Raw genomic sequence first — 19,066 nt, forward strand, 5'->3', positions numbered from 1 at the left:
CGGACGTGTTCCGTGCTGCCCCGGACCCCTTGTGGATCTTCACTCTTGTCTCCCTCGGCGACCCCACGAGGCCAGCAGATTTTACAGATGGGGAAACTGAGGCTCGGGGAGAGCAGGGAATAAGCAAGCGTCAGAAGCAGAATAGGCCACGCCAGGCCTCTGGGCCCCCGCGGCTGGCCCACTGCCACCGGGAACAAACAGGGTGTCTGTCAACAACCCCGACAACCGTAAGAGTAATGCCGACGGGCCGGCAATGACTCGCACAGCATCACCCCGTCCGTAAGGGTGCCCCCGTGCGGGCTGGCGCGGGGCCCCGGAGGGGAGACTCAGGGGACACCGGCCCCTTTAAGATCTTCCCCCTCCCCAGCTGGGCTCCGGGCCCGGCCTCCCCTTATGTAAGCAGGCCAGCTGCCCTTGCATAACCTGGTTACATAAGGAAGCAGGGAACAGGCTTGTCCATCCGGCAGCAACCTGTCCCGGGCCGTCTGTGGGGCCGGCCTGGGGCACAGGAACGTCGAGGCCACCCAGAGTGGCCGCCGGGTGAAGGCCCGTGCAGGGGCCTCTGGGTCGCCGGGCGGGGGGGGGGAGGCCGGCGTCTCAGCCACAGCATCCTGTGCCCGGAAAAGTGAAAGGCTTCCAGTCTGCGAGTGGATGGGGGTGTTCCCATTACTGTGACGGAGAGACTGAGCCCCAGAGAGGCCGAGGGAGCTGCCTAAAGCTTCACAGCCCCAGGCAGAGGGCGGAGGCGACAGGCCTCTGGTGGAAGCTGGGGTCCGGCCTCGGACAGAGCCCGAACCTCCCAACTCCTCTGTACAATGGGGCTGCAAACGCGACCTTTCTGCACAGGGCCTGGTGTGCAGCTGGCACTCAATACATGCAGCCTTGAATTCAGCACCGGGCCTGCTCTAAAAGGCTTTTAATTCTGCGGACGGGCCTGCCGCTGTGGCCCCGTCCTGCAGTGAAGCCACAGGCAGGGCCGAGGGAGTGGCCGTGCCGGCCCGCGGGGCAATGTGCGAGCCTCGGGTGCTGTGTGGTGGCCCCACTGTGTGCCAAACCCGGATTCTATTCTGTCTGCCCAGCAGGCCTCAGGGTGGACGCAAGGAGCCCCAGGAACAGGTGGGGAAACTGAGGCGCGGAGAGGAGGGATGTGCCCAAGGTCAGACCCAAGCCCTACCGTGCACCCCGGTCTCCTTCGCCAGGCAGGCCTCCCCAGCCCCAGGCCCTCCGTCTGACTACGTGGGCTTGGGGGTGTCTGGGTGTGGCCGTCCCCCCCACAGCCTCCCCACCTCCCCCCACCCCCGGGAGGCTCAGTTCTTTGGGCGGGGTGTGGCTTGGGGGTGGAGGCGGCCCCTCTCTTTTCTCCTTCCTCTTCTCCCTGGGCACTGGCCCTTTAAGGCAGCAGGCTGCCGGGGCCTGTCCCGGGGTTACCCCAAGGGGCGGGTGTGGTCAGGAACAAGGGGCCCATTCAGCTGCTGCTGCCACCTCCGGGCAGCCCACAGGCTGGCCTGGGTGGGAGGCAGGGAGGAGACTGGCAAAGGCAGGGACTAGGGGTGGGCAGAGTAAGAGACAGGCACTAGGAGAGAGACAGAGAAAGAGAGACAGAGAGACACAGAGACGCCTGGCCTCTTGGCTGCACCTCCTCCCTGGTTCTCCTGGATCGGGCGTTTGAGGCTGACCCAACCCCCAGCCAGGAGGCAGCCCCCAAAGGTGCTCCTTGATCCAGCTGAACCTGGCGTCCACTCACTAGCACCCAAATCCTGTAATCCCAAAGGGCAGATCCTGGGACATTCTGGGGAGGTCCCCGACACACCTCAGATGGCCCCTTCCCAGGGGACCGTGGTGGGCCCTCAGATCTTCCAGACCTGAGTTCAAGTCCTGACGCTAGCTCTTGGCTGTGTGACCTCAGGCCAGTGGCTCTAACCTCTCTGTGCCCCAATTTCCCTAACTGCTAAATGCAGCTCACGACAGTCGCTACCTCGGTGGGGTTAGGATGAAGTGAAATGGGGCTGACAGACCCTCACATCCGCCGGGAGTCTAAGAGCCCCCAGGCCGGCCGCAAGTGCCCCAGACGTGCAACCCTGCCTCCCATCCGACGTCACAGCCTCCAATTCCAGCCGCTGCCTTCACCCGAGGCCCTACTAAGCACCCTGCCGGCTGTGGGTAGGAGCTGTCCTGGTGCCCCCCGGCCCGCAACGGCCTCTGGAAACACATCCAGGGTTCCATGTCCCCGCGACTGACATCTATCTACCGCGGATCAAACGAAGTCTTGATTCTGATTCCCAGGGCTACCTGGTTTCAGGTTCTCACCCCCACGAAACGGGGCCTCCAAGAAGGCAGCCGCTGCCTCCACCAGTCCGGGGCGGGGAGCCTCAAAGAAACCAAAATCCGCCTCCTGCCCTCTGTAAGCGTCGTTTCTGAAATATTCCGTTCCGTCACCTGGTCTCAGGACAGACGTACTCGACTGAGCTTTCTGCATCTCTGACGAAGAGAATCCTAGAGCCTACCCCTGGGAGTTCTAGGACCCAGCTCAAGAAAACTCCAGAGCCCGTCCTCGGGCATGAAAACACCCAGCGTGAGGAATTCTGCAACCTGCCACCAACGGTCAAGAATACACTTCAAGGGTTTCTTGGATGTCGATGAAATCAACGCTAGGAGAAGCAGTGACAGATTTCACAGGTTTGGAAATTCTCATATGCTTGAGAACCCTGGTTGAGATCATGTGAGATCTGTTCCCGGATGCTTGAAAACATCTCCCCTCGAAGACGCTAGAACCCGCCCCGGGGGGGGGTCCTAGAACTCAAGTCGCAGAATTCTGGAGCTTGTCCCTCCGTAAGCAAAAACCCATCGTCAAACATTTGGGATCTTGCTTCCGGATACTCAGAAACCCACCCCTGGACGGTCAGGAATACACGTGAGGAATTCTAGATCAAGGGATCGGCTTGAGGGTTTCCAGGAAAGTTTCCTGGACTGTTAAATAACAACCTCGATGAATGTTGAGGGGGGGGGGCTGGGTGGCTCAGTGGGTTAAGCATCAGAATCTTGATGTCGGCTCAGGTCACGCTCTCAGGGTGGTGGGTCCAAGCCTCACGTCGGGCTCTAACGTTGACAGCGTGGAGCCTGCCTGGGATTCTCTCTGTCTCTCTGTCCCTCAGTCTCTCCCCGCTCCAAAGAAATAAATAAACTTAAAAACATTTAGCCAACTTGGGGCGCACTTGGGATCTGCCTTGAAAGTCTCTAGAATTCAGATGCTCTTAGAGCTGAGTTGCCCGCCTGGTCCACGTGTGGCTCTGAGCGGCTGAAACGTGGCTGGTCAGAATCAGGGTGTGAATTTCAAAGACCGAGAAGATTCCGAGTAACGTAAACCATCTCAATACCTTGTCCGTCCTGATATGTGCCAAAACGACAATATTTTGGTTGTCCCGGGTGAAACAGAATATATTGTTAAAACCCACGACCCCTGTACGTTTAGACTTTTACGTGCGGAGACCAGAGAAAAAAGTCACATTATCTACGCGGCTCACACCGTATTCTACTGGACGGTGCTGTTCTGAAACCCGCCTCGGAGAACTGGAGAATTGCCCCGGGGGCGGGGGGCGCCTGGGTGGCTCAGTCCATCGAGCGTCCGGCTTCTGCTCAGGTCGTGATCTCACGGTTCGTGAGTTCGAGCCCCGCGTCGGGCTCTGTGCTGATGGCTCAGGGCCTGGAGCCTGTTTCGGATTCTGTGTCTCCCTCTCTCTCTGCTCCTCCTCCGCCCATGCTCTGTCTTTCTTTCTCTCTCAAAAATAAATAAACATTCAAAAAAATTAAAAAAAAAAAAAACTGCCTACACAGTAAAGACCCCTCTGAAGATTCTAGAACTCAGGCCTTGGGAATTCCTAGAATCCCCCTCGTCCCTGCCTTGACCTGTCTTCCCTTGGGGCACAGGATGGGACAAAACAGACCGGAGGAAGGGCTCCTACTGGCTGGGCAGCCATGGGCAGCGTCCTGCCTCTCTCTGGGCCTCAGTTTCCCCATCTGGACAAGACGTGCAATGTCCCCATGTGCCCCCTCCCTCATCCTTCACCAGCTCTGGCCATCTGTGACTTCCTGCCCACACCCAGCTGGAGGAAGAGGGGCTGGCCTGGCAGCTGGCTGGCGGGGGGCGGGGGGGGGGGTGCCAGAGATGTCCCTAGCTGCCCTCAGCCTCCCCTCGGCTCGCTGGGCAGAGGGCCAAGGCGGCAACTGCAGCCGCCATGCTGGGGCGGCCACCACAGGTGCACCGCAGTGTCTCCCGCTCCCGCTGACGCCGTGGGGACGGGGCGCTCGGTGGGCGGCCTCCCGGGGAGCCTCCTCACCCCTGCCTCGGTGGGGGTGGACTGCTGGGGGGCGGGCAACAGGGGCGCGAAAGGTCCGTCCGCAAGGGGAGCGCCTCCCCGCCAACTGGGTCCCCCTCCTGAGCGCCCGCCGCGTGTTTCTTTGTCACCGATTGGACACTCCCTGAGCTCCGTCCGCGGAAGAATCCCAGGCGCAAAGATGGGCGCTAACGTGCCCGGCCGTCGGAGGGCAGAGCTGGGGCCAGGACCACAAGCACGGGGATGCTGATAATCCCTATTTTGTGGTACCGTGGTCATTTGTACGAAGCCTTTACCACCAGCTGATGCATACAGAACGCACTTCTGCTTATTATCATTATTATTATTATTATTATTATTATTAACAACAACGAGTCTTTCAATTGGGGTAAAATACAACACGAAATTCACCATCTGAACCCTTTCCAAGCGCAGCTCAGCGGCCTCAGGCACACTCACACTGTCGTGCAGCCGCCCCCGCCATCCGTCTCCAGAACTTTCCATCTCCCCAGACGGAGACCCTGCCCCCAGGAAGCACGGACTCCCCGCCCCCTGCCCCAGCCCCGGCTTCCACCGTCTGCTCTCTGTCTCTGTGGACGGGACTCCTCTGGGGACCCCCTGTGCGTGGGGTCACGCGGGACGTGTCTGTCTGTGTCTGGCTCCTGTCACTGCGCACGGTGGCCTCCGGGTCCCTCCACGCGGTGGCAGGTGGGAGGACGTCCTTTTTTTTTTTATGTTTATTTATTTATTTTGGTGTGGTGGCGGGGAGAGCGCACAGGCAAGTGGGGAAGGGGCCAAGAGACAGAGGGAGAGTCGGAGAATCCCCAGCAGGGTCCACACCACCAGCACAGAGCCCGACGAGGGGCTCGAACTCATGAACCGCGAGATCATGACCTCAGCCCAAGGTGGATGCTTAATGGACCGAGCCACCCAGGCTCTCCTGGATGTCCTCCCTTTTTTGGGGCGACAGATCGTTTTTGAGTGCTTCCCGTGGGCCCCGCGTTCCGGCGCTCGGCAGGCGCTCCGTGACTTTGAGCCTACGGGGTCCAGCAAGGCGGGCACCGTTCTTATCACGCCCATTTGAGAGGGAAGGAAACCGAGGCCCGCGGCCGTGAAGTCAACTTCCTGAAGGCCGCGACAGGCACGAGCCGTGTGATTTGAACCTGGGTCATCCGGCTACAGAGTGAGTCCCAAGTCTCCCCTTGGGCTCCCGGCCTGCTGTGTGAGCGGAACCCTCACCTGCTGGTATCTCTTTGCTGCTGACCAGGAGCCTGGAGGCCTGCCACAGCTATAAATACGCCGTCAGCTGGCGTCTGGGCCTCCCACCCCTGCGGCCACCTTCCCTGCACAGGCAGACGGCCGGTCCACCTGGCCGCCCAGCCCTGGGGGAATCCGGGCTGCCCGGAGCCCCTCACCCCTGCGCCACCCAGACACCTGGAGGGGGCAACGCCACCAGCCGCCAGCGGAGAGCCCGTCCTGGCTCACGGGGTGGGCGGAACGCGGCCCGGGGTCTCAGCGCGGGCCGGAGGTCTCTCCCACTGTCCCCTGGGGCTGGAGAGAGGGTTCAGGAAAGGACTGAGCGATTATCTGGTGCCTCCCATCTGCTTCCGGGGGATCGCTGACTCTGGTCCCCAAAGCGGCCGACACCATTTTTAGGCTTCCCATTTACGGATGGAAAAACCAAGGCTCGAGAGGAGAATGCACTTCGCGCGGCCTGAAGCAAGCACGGGCGTCAACTGTGAATGTCACGCGGACAAGTGGGTGCCCTCACGCGCCCTCCTGCCCGCCTTTCGTCTCCCAAGGGCCCCGTGCTGGGCCGAGATCAACGGGGCGGAGGAGGCAGGGGGAGCCTCAGTCGTGGCCTGGCCTGCTCCTCTCTGTATCCCACAAGGCCCCACCTTCCTGCCTTCAGTCCCCCACAACCCCCGACCAGAGAGGGCTCGGTCACACAGCACACCAGGGGCAGGCCCGCGGCTGCCCTGGGCCCCCTTGCTCCAGACCGTCTGAACCCAGGGTGCATTTCATGTTGACCCTGGCCCCCAGGCTTGGTCCCGGTAGGCCCTTCGGTGCGGTTCACCGCTGGTCGTTCACTTATCCACCGTGCATTCAAGCCCCCCCTCTTTCTATCGTCTGCACAACCGGGAGGGTGTGGGTACCACCCGCCAACCTCCAAAGCGGCTTGTGGGCTTTTTTCCTTTAGGGGTTTCAGGCACTCAGGATCCTGTAGGTTCTAACTCGGCTCTGCCTCTCGGGAGCTGTGTGACCTCGGGTGAGTGGCTGACGGTCTCTGGGCCGGCTTCCTCGCCTGAGACCTACCAGAAGGTAACCGCCCCCCCCCCCCCCCCCCCCCGCGCTGCAGCCCCCCAGCAGGGCGGTGGTGAGAATCAAACGAGGGAAAACGTGGGATGAGCTGAGACCCAGCCCGCAGCGGGCACTCCGTATGTGCTCGCACTGCTTTACCTCTGTGGTTATCACGGCTCCCCACTTCCCTCCGGGAGGGGCTGGGGACCCCCTCGATTCTCCTGCCGCTCCCTGGGGCGCCCCGGGGCGCCCCTCCAGCAGCTGCAAAGCTCCCCGAGCCGGCCCCTGCCCACAGCGCCATCCCGGGAGGTTGGCACCACACAAGGCGGGAACGAGGAGCCGGCCCCGCGTCAGCAGATGGGCACCATCTGGGCTGGCCGCTCGGGGCGGGCTGGCAGCTGCCGGAGCGGGCGGGCCTGGCAACCCCTCCCCCGCCCGGCCCAGGTTTCTCAGGCCGCCAGAGGGGGCGGGGAGGCCTGGCTGGGCTTCAGGGCTGGGCAGGCGGCTTCCCTCTCTGGGCCTCGGTTCCTCCAGGCTCCCTCCCAAATGCAAGGCAGGTGGAGGAGTGCCGGGCTCCCCCCCCCCTCCTTCCTGGCCTCCCCACCACCCTCCCCACGAAGCCGCCACGCAGCAGGCCTCGCCTCCGCCAGTCTCCTCCCCTCCCAGGCCTTCCCGCGCTCCGTTCCTCACGCTTCGGGCCACGCTGGCCTCTGGGCCTTTGCACTGGCTGTGCCCCCGTGCCCGGTGCACTCCCACAAATGCCTCTGTGGCTCCCTTGCTTCCTTCAGGCCTCGATCTCAAAAGCCACCTCTTTGGGGCCGCCCTCCCCCCTCGGCCTGCAGTGCCCCCCCTCCCCACCCGTCTCTACACCCTGCCCTGCTTTGTTTTTATTCACTGAACCGTGAATCGCCAACTTCCGGGTCCCCTGCCCAGTGTACCCATTCAGCGGGCAGTTCCCCGGGTCCTCAGGTGAAGCTCACATCGCCAGCTCATCATGGTCCCCCAGCTGCCCCCAGGGCACACACTGAGTCCAGCCCCTGGACTCAGGGCCCCGTGGCCCCAGATGGACAACAGGGCAGCCAGATTTCACCCCAGGAGGTGCCCCGGGCTCTGACCCGCCTGAGAGCCCCATTGGTGAAAGGGCCTTCTCAGAGGTTATCCCCATCCCTTTGTCCCCCATAATAAAGGTGGGAGCACCCCTGTGAGTCCACCTGACCACCCAGGAGAGACGCGGAAGCTGGGGGGGGGGTGCTGCGCCTGTCCCAGGATAGGGGGACTGAGTGCCAGGCCTCTGTGCCCGTCTGTCTGTCTGGACCTCCAACTGTCTCTGCGTGTGTCTCTCGGTCTTTCTGTCTGTTCCGAGGTGCCCCATCCCCCCCTGCATGCACGCTCCCCGCGGGCCCGGTTGAAGGGGCTGCTGTGCTGCGGCCCAGGCCACAACACTTTCCAGCCCTGAGACCCCAAAGTGGAAGGAGGAGGGCGGCCGGCGGCCATCTGCCTCCGCCGTCAGACCGACAACCTGCAGGAGCAAGAACAGAGATTTCGCTGGGGCCCGGGAGGAGCACGGGGGGCCTGGAAGTGGGAGCCCAGAACACAGGCCCAGCCCGGGGGTGCCAACACGCCGACCGGATGCCCAAGTTGCGCACTGCAGTTTTCCTCTATCTCCCCCACCACCCAGGGGGAAGGGCTGGTTGTCTTCAAAGAAGCTGCCTGCATCCAAACCCCACCTCTGCCCTTTCTCGACCACGTGACCTTGGGCAGGCAGGTCCCTTTTTGGGGGCCTCTGTTTCCTCATCCTCGACGCGAGAACCACAGTGATCCCTGCCTTGGAGGGCTGCTGAGAGAATCGCTAAGCGCTCAGAAACACTGCCCGGCAGAGAGAGACAGTGGAGTTCGGAGCTGGGGTTTTGAAGCATACGCAGGAGTTTTCCGTATGCGAAAGACCTTCGGGCAGAGGGAGCATCAGGGGCGAAGGGGCAGAGTTGGGGGTCACAGGAGTGGCCCCCGGGGCCTGGCACCTTTTCCCGCCCCGCGGCGGGGGGCGTCTCTGGGCACTTACCATGCGGGCCCAGCGTTCCTACCGGTCAACTATTTTCTTTCTTTTTTTTTTTTTTTTTAATTTTTTTTTTTTTCAACGTTTTTTTTTTATTTATTTTTGGGACAGAGAGAGACAGAGCATGAATGGGGGAGGGGCAGAGAGAGAGGGAGACACAGAATCGGAAACAGGCTCCAGGCTCCGAGCCGTCAGCCCAGATCCTGATGCGGGGCTCGAACTCACAGACCGCGAGATCGTGACCTGGCTGAAGTCGGACGCTTAGCCGACTGCGCCACCCAGGCGCCCCTCGGTCAACTATTTTCGAGCTTCCCCTTTTAAAGACGAGGAAAGAAGGCACAGAGAGGTTAAGCGACTTGTCTCGGATCACCCAGCCCGCAAGCCGCTGAGCTGAGGCCGGGTCGGCCGGGACCAGGGCGAGCTGGGGTTCCCGCGGGGATGACGGGGGCCTTGACCTTCCCCAGCCCTCGAGCGAAGAGGCAGACGGGGCTGGCTGGCAAAGGCATGGCCGCCGGACACGAGGGTGTCTGGGGAAGCCTGGAGGCCCGGCCTGCCTGCCTGCCGAGCCGAGCGGGGGAGGGGGCCGGCTGGAGATTGTGCTGACTCCGGCAGAAAACTCGCTTCGAAATGTTATCAGCTCAGCGCGGAGGAGGTGGGGGCAGGGCCAGGCTGCAGGATGGATGTGGGTGGTGTGTGGTGGGAGAGGCCTGGACCCGCGTGGTAATGAGCTCAGCAGCCCCCAAGGCCACCCCTGCCCCCGGTCCCCGGGACACACGGGCGCCTCGTCCGCCCCTCTGCCTCCACGACCCCGAAGGCGGCTTCGCCACCGGCCTCAGTGGGTTTGATGCTCGTCCGTGGGGGCGGGGCAGGGGGGCGGAGGGGGTCAAGGTCGAGGAACCCAGGTCGAGACTGGGAGACTGCCCGCCTCTCCTGCCCCCACACACCCCCCGGATACCGGGAACCCCACAACGTCACCTCATCCTTCCACCACGGCCAGGGGTCGGCGTGGTTGTCCGCCACCCCCCCCCCACCCCCCGCGTGCAGAGGAAACACACAGAACGGCGATGTGTGCAAGGTCACGGCCTGAAAAGGGCAGGGCTCTGCGTGGAACCTGGGCGGCCGGGCGCCCGGTCTGCCCCCACCAGACCCCCACGCCGGGCCACCCCCGGCCTTCCTTCTGTTTCTGGTCGTGCCACGGAGCGTGCTCCCGGGGGGGTCTGCCGTGGCTGGGCGTGCAACCTGAGCGTACCCACCGGACCCACTCAGGCGGCCCCCAGGTGTGTGCCCACGTGAGCACCAGGCTCAGCCCCGGGGGGCGGGGGGGCGAGGCATGGAGGGGGGCATGTGACATGTGACCGCTGGGTCCTACGGGCATGCTGGACTCCATCCCCACGAACACATTCCCAGCTGACACCTGCCATGTGGCAGGCCAGTGTTCACAAGCTACATGCGTGACCTGGCGAGTCCCCCGTGGCCTAACCGAGCTGAGGACTCAGAACCTCCATGTGACAGACAGGGGGAACTGAGGCCCAGGTTGGACCCACAGCCAGGAAGCAGCAGGGCGACAGAGCCCACGGCCCTGCCAGCCAGGCCCTGCCCTTGGCCACCAGCCCTGCCGGCATCCAGAGGCCGGCCCGCACATCTGGCCTCCACATCCCGGCCCGCACATCTGGCCTCCGCATCTCCGCCCAGGCAGGGCGCTGACCCTCTGGGACACCCCCACACTCGGCTCTGTCCAGCCATCCCGCAGAGCTCAGCTCAGCCACGCCACTTTGTCCAGGAAGCTGCCGGGGGTCTCCTCGCTCTCACAAACCCTGCTGTCTCCAGGAGGGGCATCCGGCCCCAGAGCCAGCAGACGCCCGGCTAGAAGGGCCGGAGCTGGGGACACAGGAGACCAGAGGACCAGAGAGGGTGGCCACCCAGCCCAAGTCGCACAGCACCCAGTCTCCCACGCGGCACAAAGGCGGGACCTGTCAGGCCTCTGCGGAAGGTCCGAGGGTGGACCAACCAGGATCCACAGCAGGCGACCAGAGCCCTGTCTCCGCTTTCCCCAGAGGGATAAGGTTGTTTCTCTGCCACCGGTCACCCTCCGGTCCTCACCCCTATTCCCAGCAAGGCCTTCTGCTGCCCCTCGGGCCTTCCGGGACAGGATCTCGTCTCCCGCCATCTCAAGAGCTCGCCTCTCACCTCGAAACCCCCCAGGACACACTGCCTCCTCCCTCAGACCCTCCTCGAACCCCATCTTGTCCCTTCACAACACCGGCGCCTGCCCGCTGCCCTAGCGTGGGCCCACCTACCCCCTCGGACCCTCCCGTCGCCTCTGCCTCCCGTCTGGGGGGCGCACCTGAGCCGCTTCGGCCGCGCGCGCGCGCACACACCGCCCCCTGGAGACCCCGGGCGCGCGCGCGCGCGCGCGCACGCACGCACGCAGCTCGCGCCCGCCCGCCTCACCTCGCTCGCGCACGAAGTAGGCCAGGTAGAGGTCGAGCTCCTTGACCGCCACGCCGATGTGATGCGGCTGCACGCAGAGCACCGGGTGGCCGCACTGCGCCGCCTTGACCAGGCGCTCGCCGTCGGTGCTCTCCAGCGGGATGCCCTTGAAGAGGATGACCATGACCAGGTCCAGCCGCCACACCTTGTCGGCCTGGCGCAGGCAGTCGATGCGGCGCATCTTGCCCTTCTGGTCGGGGTTGGAGAGCACGCAGCCCGGCGCCTTCTTGCCGGTGATGGCCAGCACGAAGTCCTCGCGGCACTCGGGCCGGATGTCTTTGCGCAGCTTGGCCAGCAGCCGGGACGCCCACTTCTGCTTCACCTCGGCCTTCTCGCCCAGCAGCTCGTCCTTCACCGCGCGCTCCTCGTCCTTCGACATCCGCTTCTCGTGCTTCTTGAAATACTTACGCTTCCGCGCCTGCAGGTTGAACCAGGTGTAGGCGAAGGCGCGGACGTGAGGCAGCAGCGCCTCGATGAACGGGTGGAACTCATCCTGCAGGCACGAGAGGCCAGAAGTCAGGAGGCGCCGGGGACCGGGGGCCCACCGCCCAGCCCAGGGGACTGAGGTCTAGGGGCCCCAGGAAGACCCAGGCGCGTGTGGGCAGGGAGCCACCGCGGACCTGGTAACCTCCTGGGGGAAAGTGAAGGCTGGGGGGGGGGGGCGGAGAGAGGACCCGGCGGAAGTGCACGGGGGACTGGCGTGAACCCGAATGGGGAAACTGAGGCTTGGACTATGCGGGAGGCGCAGGGCAAGGCAGGAGTTCATGGAGGGCTGTCTTGAACCCTGGAGGGCCCCCAGAGGCGGACGGGGGCTAGCCCATTGTACAGATGGGGAACACTGAGGTCAGGAGAATAAGGATGTTATGGAGCTCTTCTCTGTCCACCAGAAAGGGGGTCGGCAAACCCCAGTCTGGAAGCGCTTTAAAGGACAAGGTGGCGAGTGTTCCATTGTGTCGCACCTGCTCGACTCTGCACCTACTGCCAGATCAGCCGTAGATGCGACACGTAAATGACGGGCGTGACCACGTTCTGATGACACTGTGTTTAGGAAGAGAAGTGGCGGGCATTGGGCCCCGGGACCCGTAGTCTGCAAACCCCGGAACCAGAGCGTGCGCTCCCGTGTCTAGAATGGGGCCAAGCATACACCAAGCATACAGTGAGCACTCAATGATTGCAGGAGAGGCCAGGCTCTGAGAATGTCATCTGGTGCTGGCTTTTCAGATCAACCATCAGCAAAGAAAGCTGACACCGGGGCGGGCAGGTCTGAGGGCAGCCTCCACTGGCCCTTGGTGCAGATTTAAAAAATGAGGGCTAGGGGTCGTTCCTATAGACCAGCGGTACAGACAAGACGGGCCGAGGTCTATGGGCCAAGACTAGGGCAACCTAGACGTCAGGGGCCGAGGGAAGGGGCAGGGGCTCCTGTATAGACCCCCTGGAGGGGGAGGGAAAGCGGAGGCCCAAGAAGGCATGAGATCAGAACACAATAGAGAAGGGGAGCCCGTCCAAGGAGGTCTAGAGCTGGAGAGAGGAGCCCCTGGAGGCCGGTAAGACCCATTCCACAGACGGAAAAGCTGAGGCCTGGGGAGGCTCTAAGTCCTGGCCAGACCCGTGACTTCAACACCCACCCCCCCCCCCCCGCCAGTCATGCCTAACTGGTGTTGCCGGGAGGCCCCAACACCCACTTTACAGACGAGAAGACTGAGGCCTAAAGGGGAGCTAGTCACAAGGGGCGTGGAACCTACACCCATCTGACTTCCCCATGACAACAGCAGCGGCCCTCGCTGGGTCCCCTGGAGCGCAACCGGGGGCCGTGGGAGGCCCAGTCCCCTCCCCTGGGGGTAGGGGTGCTGCCTCTCTCCGTGTTTCATCAAGGGAAACTGAGTCTGCAGAACCTCCCAGACCTGGTTTCTCAGCCTCCAGGAGAAAGGAAGACAAAGGGAAGAAAACCTTGGGCCGTGTGTCTCCACTCTCGCCTGGGCCCGCCAGGCTCCCAGAGGGGGAGCGAGACCTCTTCCTGGCATGTGAGTCCCATTATCTGCCCAGCTCCCGAGGCCACGCTATTCTATTATTATTACTGACATTGTTACAACTCTTCTGGTGGCTTACGGTCTTCCAGGGCGCAGGGAAAGGCCCAAGGCTCTGCTACCCACTGTGTGACGGGAACCAGGGCTCAGGGAGGGCGGGAGACCTGACCCAGGCCCCACAGCGTCTCAGGGCCTGCGCGAGGACCCCAGCGAGGTCCCCGACCCCCCCGGGAGGCAATCGGGCCTTTCTCAGAACAGCCTGGGTCTCGTGGAGACAGCTGCTCTGTGCCACACGTTTGCTTTCTGGATGGATGTGGCTGGGCTCGGTCCCACCTCCAGGCCTGGACCCCACAGTAACCCCCACCCGGTGCACCCTCCCTGCTCTGGGCACCTCTGGCCATGGGGTGCCGGGGGGGGGGAGGTGGGAAGGGAAACGACCTCAGATTTCACCTATTACCCAGGCTCTGAAAATAGCCTCCCGCCCTCGCCAGGGTGGGGCGGGCCGGGGCTTGGCTTGTGCCAACCCCAGCTCCCCACTCCGATGTCCCCCAAAGCGTGAGTCACCGTAACAGCTGTGGCAGGGACTGGACCTCAGGGCTCTCTTCCGCTGCCCACACCCCCACCCCTGCCCCCACCCCGGCTGACCTGCTGAGGCAGAGGGGGAATGGAGGGGGCCCATCCTAGGCCGGAGTCTGTCCAACCTCAGCCTGGCTTTTCTGTGCCTGAATGCCACCTGACATGCTGGCCCCAGAGACGGGGAGTGACTCACCCAGGGTCACACAGCCGGTCAGCAGAGCTGGGACCAGAGCCCAGGCTGCCTGGCCAGAGAAGCCGGGGATAGGGGGGGGGGGATCGGTAGAGGCATAGGTCGCTGCCCCCAGTGGAGGGGACGCCAGGGTGGCAGGAGGCCAAGGCAATGGTGTTGACCTTGGGCCATGGCCGCCACCCAAATTCTCGCGCTTACTGGGGCAGTGATAAGAGGTAGCTGGGAAGGGGCAGCCGGACTGTCAGCCAGCAGGGACAGACAGACAGGTCGCCAGAACCCTTTTCTCTCTGAACCCCTCCCCTTTCTCTGAGTCCGGCCCTTTCTCTGGGCTCCGCCCCTTCTTGGAGCCCCGCCCCCCTCTGGGTCCACTCTCAGGAGAGGTGCCAGGGAGGTGGGCAGGGGTGGGAGCCCACGTCACCAGTGACCCCAGCTGGGCCTGGAGGAAGGAAGGCAAACAGTCTGTAACTGGGTCATGGACCTGCTGCCCCAGCGTCCCTTGTCCTCCCTGGGAGGTCAGGCCGGGTGAGAGGCAGGCCCGTCACTGTCTCTGTCCCACAAGACCTGCCACAACCAACGCATCTTTCCCAGGCACCTCCCGATGCCCTCGCCGGCTGACCAGGCAAAGGAGACGGTCAAGGCAAGCTAGAGGCCAAGAGTCCTCCAGAACTCCTACACATCCCTCAAAGCCTTGTCTCCAGTGCCCCTTCTCCTTCAGGCAACCTGTCCTGCTCTCCTCGGAGTTTCCCCCAGACCTAGGCTGGACCACACAAGCTGGGGTTCTCCAAGTCCAGCTCTATTGCCTTCCTCCCCCGTCCCCCAAACCTGGGTCCCAGGACCACCAAGCAGAGTGTCTGTAAGGGAATGAGGTCGGGTTACAGCGGCCACCTTCTGCGTGACCCAGGAACAAATCACTGCTCCGCTCCGGGCCTCGGTTTCTCGTTCTGGACAATGGGCAGAATGGGGTGCTGCAGCCGTTGGGGTTTGTGATTCCTGGTAACCGGAGAGGCAATGCTGGAGGCGGGGGGGGGGGGGGGGGGAAGGGAGCGAAGCCAAGAATTTCCCAGAAACTCCACTTGGCTCACTGGGATTTCCTGGCCAAAAAGGGGAGCACCATCTGGGAGCTGGACACCTGGGTCCCAGCCCTTGCCGGATGGGTTCGACCATGAATCTCCTATTCACAAACCACAGCTTTTCCAGGAAGGATTCTCTCTCCCTCATCTACCCAGTGACTCACGCAACGTTACGGCGAATCGGTCTTGCCACCTCCTGAATTCTCATCCCAAACTCTTACGCATCCTTCAAAGCCCCGGTTCCAATGTCTGTCCCTCCGGGTTAAACCCAGGTTGAGCGGCAAACAGCAGAGCTCGTATTCAAACCCAGGCCTGTGTGGCACCAGAGTGAGCGTTCCTAACCTCAGGTCCTTCCTCCCCTCGAGCTCAGAGCGTCACAGCTTAGGCACAACGCTCATATAACGAGGGAGAGATTCATTTGGTTGTTCAACAAACATTTATTGAGTGCCTACTGTGTGCCAGCTCTGTGCACGGTGCTGTGGACCCAGCAGTGACCTGGGCTCTGTCCTCACCTGGCTCCTGATCTGGGCTAGGGATGGATGTTAAAACAAGCCGACAAATATGTAATAAAACGTCAGTTTGAACAGAGTGGCCTGAAAAAATTTCAAGGAGTTTGAGGAGGGCCAGGGGATCCCTTGGGTTGCGGGGTTTTTTTTTTGTTTTTTGGGGTTTTTTTTTTTTGCTGACGGTGGTCAGGGAGGGTCTTTCAGAGGAGAGGACGCTTGAACAAAGACCTAAAAAAATGACAATCCGGGGTAGGAGCTCTCCACATAGTGAAAACAGCATGTGCAGAGGCCCTGAGGCAGCATTGTGCCTGTTTTGCAAGAACGGCGAAGAGGTTGGTGTCACTGAAACAGAGTGAAGGGAGGCGACGGGGGCTGGGTGTGCAGGGTCTAGTGGGCCACTGGGAAGAATTTGGGTATGTACCCTGAGGAGTGGGAATGGAAACTTCCTGCCAAAGTGACCAGGGAGTCTGAACCCTGGATCTCCCGACTTCCCTCTCCGTGCCTTCATGTTCCAGCAGGATGGCCGGGGTGCGGGAGAGACGGATAGGGAGTCATTTCGGGGCTGATCGCTTCCTGAGCTACCGACAGGGACGATCCTTGCACCCATTTTCTGGATGGAGAGACTGAGGCGCTGAGCACCGAGGCCACCCACCCACAGCCACGCAGCCAGGGAGGCGCCAAGCTGGGGCTCGGACCCGCGTCCCTGTGACTGGGGACCTCCTGACCCCCTCGGCCTCGCTGCTGGGCCCTTCAAGCACGTGGTCTGGCCCCATGGCTGGGACTCCCTGGAGCACCCTACGTGCCCCCTCTGAATCCCGTGTGACTCCCTTCCCCTGCTCCGTCCCAAGTCACACGCCACCTCATCCTCGGCCAGAGCGGCAGGCCCTCCAGGACACAGATTTGGTCCCTGTCGTTCACCGCTGTGCCCCCAGCGCCCGGATCCCCGTGGGAGCAACCTCACCCTTAATTACCCCCCGTTCACACACCCCAGGCGCCGAAGGATGCTGCTACCCCGCTGGGTTTGGCCAGACTCGGGAAGACCCTGGACAAGGCCCGGCGGGGAGGAAAGACCACGAGAAAAACCCTCGGGGGTCACCGCTGTCCCCATCACCCAGCCCAGGGCCTGGCTCCCTGCCCAGCAAGCAGTGACAGAACGAGGGGAGGGTATGCTGGAAAGGCCTCCCAGATGTTTGATCCAATTACTAGTCTAGCGACCGCCATAATCACAGCCACATTTATTTGGCACCCACTGCATACCAGGCGCTGTGCTAAGGGTGAGGCATCCGAGGAAGGCAGGCCTGCACGCCTTGTCTCAGCTGGTGGACCCGTGCGGCCGTTCGTTTATGCAGCAAACATAAGCACCTACTGTGCGCCGGGCACCTCAGAGGGGACCCGCCTCCCTGAATCCTCAGGCCGCAACGAGCAGCTGAAGCTCACCCTGAACTTCACCGTGAGGACGGGGCACGGAGAGCGAGGTCCCCTGCCCAGAGGCACCCAGCCGGAAGGCCCAGGGCTCAGTGCTGAGCCTCCTCAGCGAGATGTGGAGGCGGATCCGAGGGGCCCTAGGTGTCCGCTCGGGGAACCCCGTGAGGGCACGTCCGCGGCGAGGCGGGGCCGTGTCTCCGTCGGTGCGGTGTCAGCCCGCGCGTCTGTGCGTCTGTGCGCGTGGCTGCGTGTGGTTCAGTCCCGCGGGGGCCCCTGCACGTGCACCAAGGGGGCGCACCTAGGCGAGGCGGCACACGCGTGTATGGGTCGGTGTGAACGCGTGCATTCGTGCGACGGGGGGGGGCGGGAGGACCCAGGACCTGGTGAGTGTTTTGTGTGCATTTGGTGTGAGACAGGTCAGACGGTTCAGGCTGAGAGAGACAGACAGACAGACAGAGACAGAGAGCCGGAGGGAGAGACAGAGAGGGAAAGAGAAACAGAGACCGAGGGAGAGAGAGAAGGAGGGAGGAGGAGAGAGAGAGAGAGAGAGGGAGAGAGGGAGAGAGGGAGAGAACGCTGACTCTGCCAGAATCCGGGCTTCGTGATTTACAAGGCGCCTGGCCCTGACGCGCTGAGGCACCTCACCACCGCCGCAGAGAAGGGAGGGAGGGACGCAGGCTCGGAGACAGAGAGCAGCCTGGAGCGAGGTTGTGCTTTCTGCAGGAGCGAAGCAGGGGCCATCAGACCAGGGGCGGCGGGTGGCGGGCGGGGGGGTGGGGCACACCCACAGGGAGCGTCCACCTGCCCAGGCCCGGCTAAGCACCCAAGCAGGAAGCGGCCCCAGGCCCAGCCTTGCCAGCCGTGCTGTGCTGTGCCACCCCGGGCAGGCCCTGGCCCTCTCTGGTCTGGGCTCCTCTGCCAGCCCTGAGGTGCTGGGGGACGCCGACCCCCCCAGAGCCCCCACCAGGCCTAGACGTCACTGATTCCCGATCCCCACCCCGCCCCTAGGAGGCACTTCAGATATCTAGTACACAGATCACAAGTCCCGGCCACCCTCCCAGCCTCGGTCTCCCCGCTGGAGAAACGGCCGTAAGGGGCTGAGAGGGACGGAGGGGCAGAAATGAAGGGAGGAATCAATGAATGAGGGAGGGGCCCTGGCGGCCAGGCTTGGCCGTGGCCGTGGCCGTGGCCGTGGCCTGGGCCCAGCCCTGCGGCCCCGGGGAATCCTGGGCCCTGCAGCCAAGAGGGATTTGGCCCCAAACCCGGAATAACTAACGTGGCGGGCGCTTGGGGCGGAGGGAGGCAGGGAGGGAGGCCCAGAGCAGGGCGAGCGGGAGGCCGGCCTTCCCGCCGGCAGGATTTATGGAAGTCACGGCTGCTCCACAGTTACTCTCGAGAGTAAAAGTGAAAAAGTGCTTGAGTCACCATTGAAACAGGGACGGGGCTCCCAGAATCCTCCAGGGCCGCCGTGGCCATCCCCCCCCCTCGGTGGGCAGGGCCGGGGGCGCAGGGGCGCTGGCACCGGGCGCCCGCCTCCCCCCCCCCCCGCCCCCCGCCCCCCCCCACCGCTCGGGCTCCAACAAGGATCCGGGTCGAATCAGCTAAAAGGGAGCTATTTTCGGATGGGCTCAGGTTGTAAAATTAGTTGGGAAAAGGGGGGACATGGAGGCCCAGAGACGGGGAGACACGGGGAGAGACACACAGAGACAGAGAGGGAAAGAGACGTAAGGCGTGGGGAAGGACACATGGGGGAACAGAGAGAGAGAGACACAGGCTTGGAGGCAGAGACAGGGAGAGACACAGAGACAGAGGCGGGGGGGACAGAGAGACAGGGGGAGGGAAGTGAAGGTGGTCAGACAGAAACGGGGTGCTGGCGAGGGGCGCAGGCTGAGTGGGGCGGCCAGGGTCCTTCCGGGAGCCCCCAGACCGGGCTGGGTCTGCAGGGACCCCTGAGGATCACACCTGGCTGCGGGGCACCCCTCCTCGGTGGGGGGGGACGCAGGAGAGCAGCAGGGGAGGGGTGCCCCCTGCATTTGGGCCCCTCCCCCTCCCTCCACGGTGGGGGGGCTCTCTCTGTGTCCCCCCCCCCCGCCCCCGTCG

At 63.3% G+C, this 19,066-nt stretch overlaps 1 protein-coding gene across 8 annotated transcripts in view; it reads right to left on the minus strand.

Annotated features, from left to right (window-relative positions):
* Positions 1-19,066, minus strand: part of NFIC (nuclear factor I C) — a 63,426-nt gene that overhangs the window by 37,173 nt on the left and 7,187 nt on the right. For all 8 annotated transcript variants that reach the window (XM_058728970.1, XM_058728972.1, XM_058728974.1 and 5 more), the window contains exon 2: positions 11,137-11,668. In XM_058728970.1, coding sequence (XP_058584953.1) covers positions 11,137-11,668 — 532 coding nt within the window. The remainder of the gene's footprint in view (positions 1-11,136; positions 11,669-19,066) is intronic.

Source organism: Neofelis nebulosa, chromosome 4, assembly GCF_028018385.1.
Source record: "Neofelis nebulosa isolate mNeoNeb1 chromosome 4, mNeoNeb1.pri, whole genome shotgun sequence".
Lineage (NCBI taxonomy): Eukaryota > Metazoa > Chordata > Mammalia > Carnivora > Felidae > Neofelis > Neofelis nebulosa.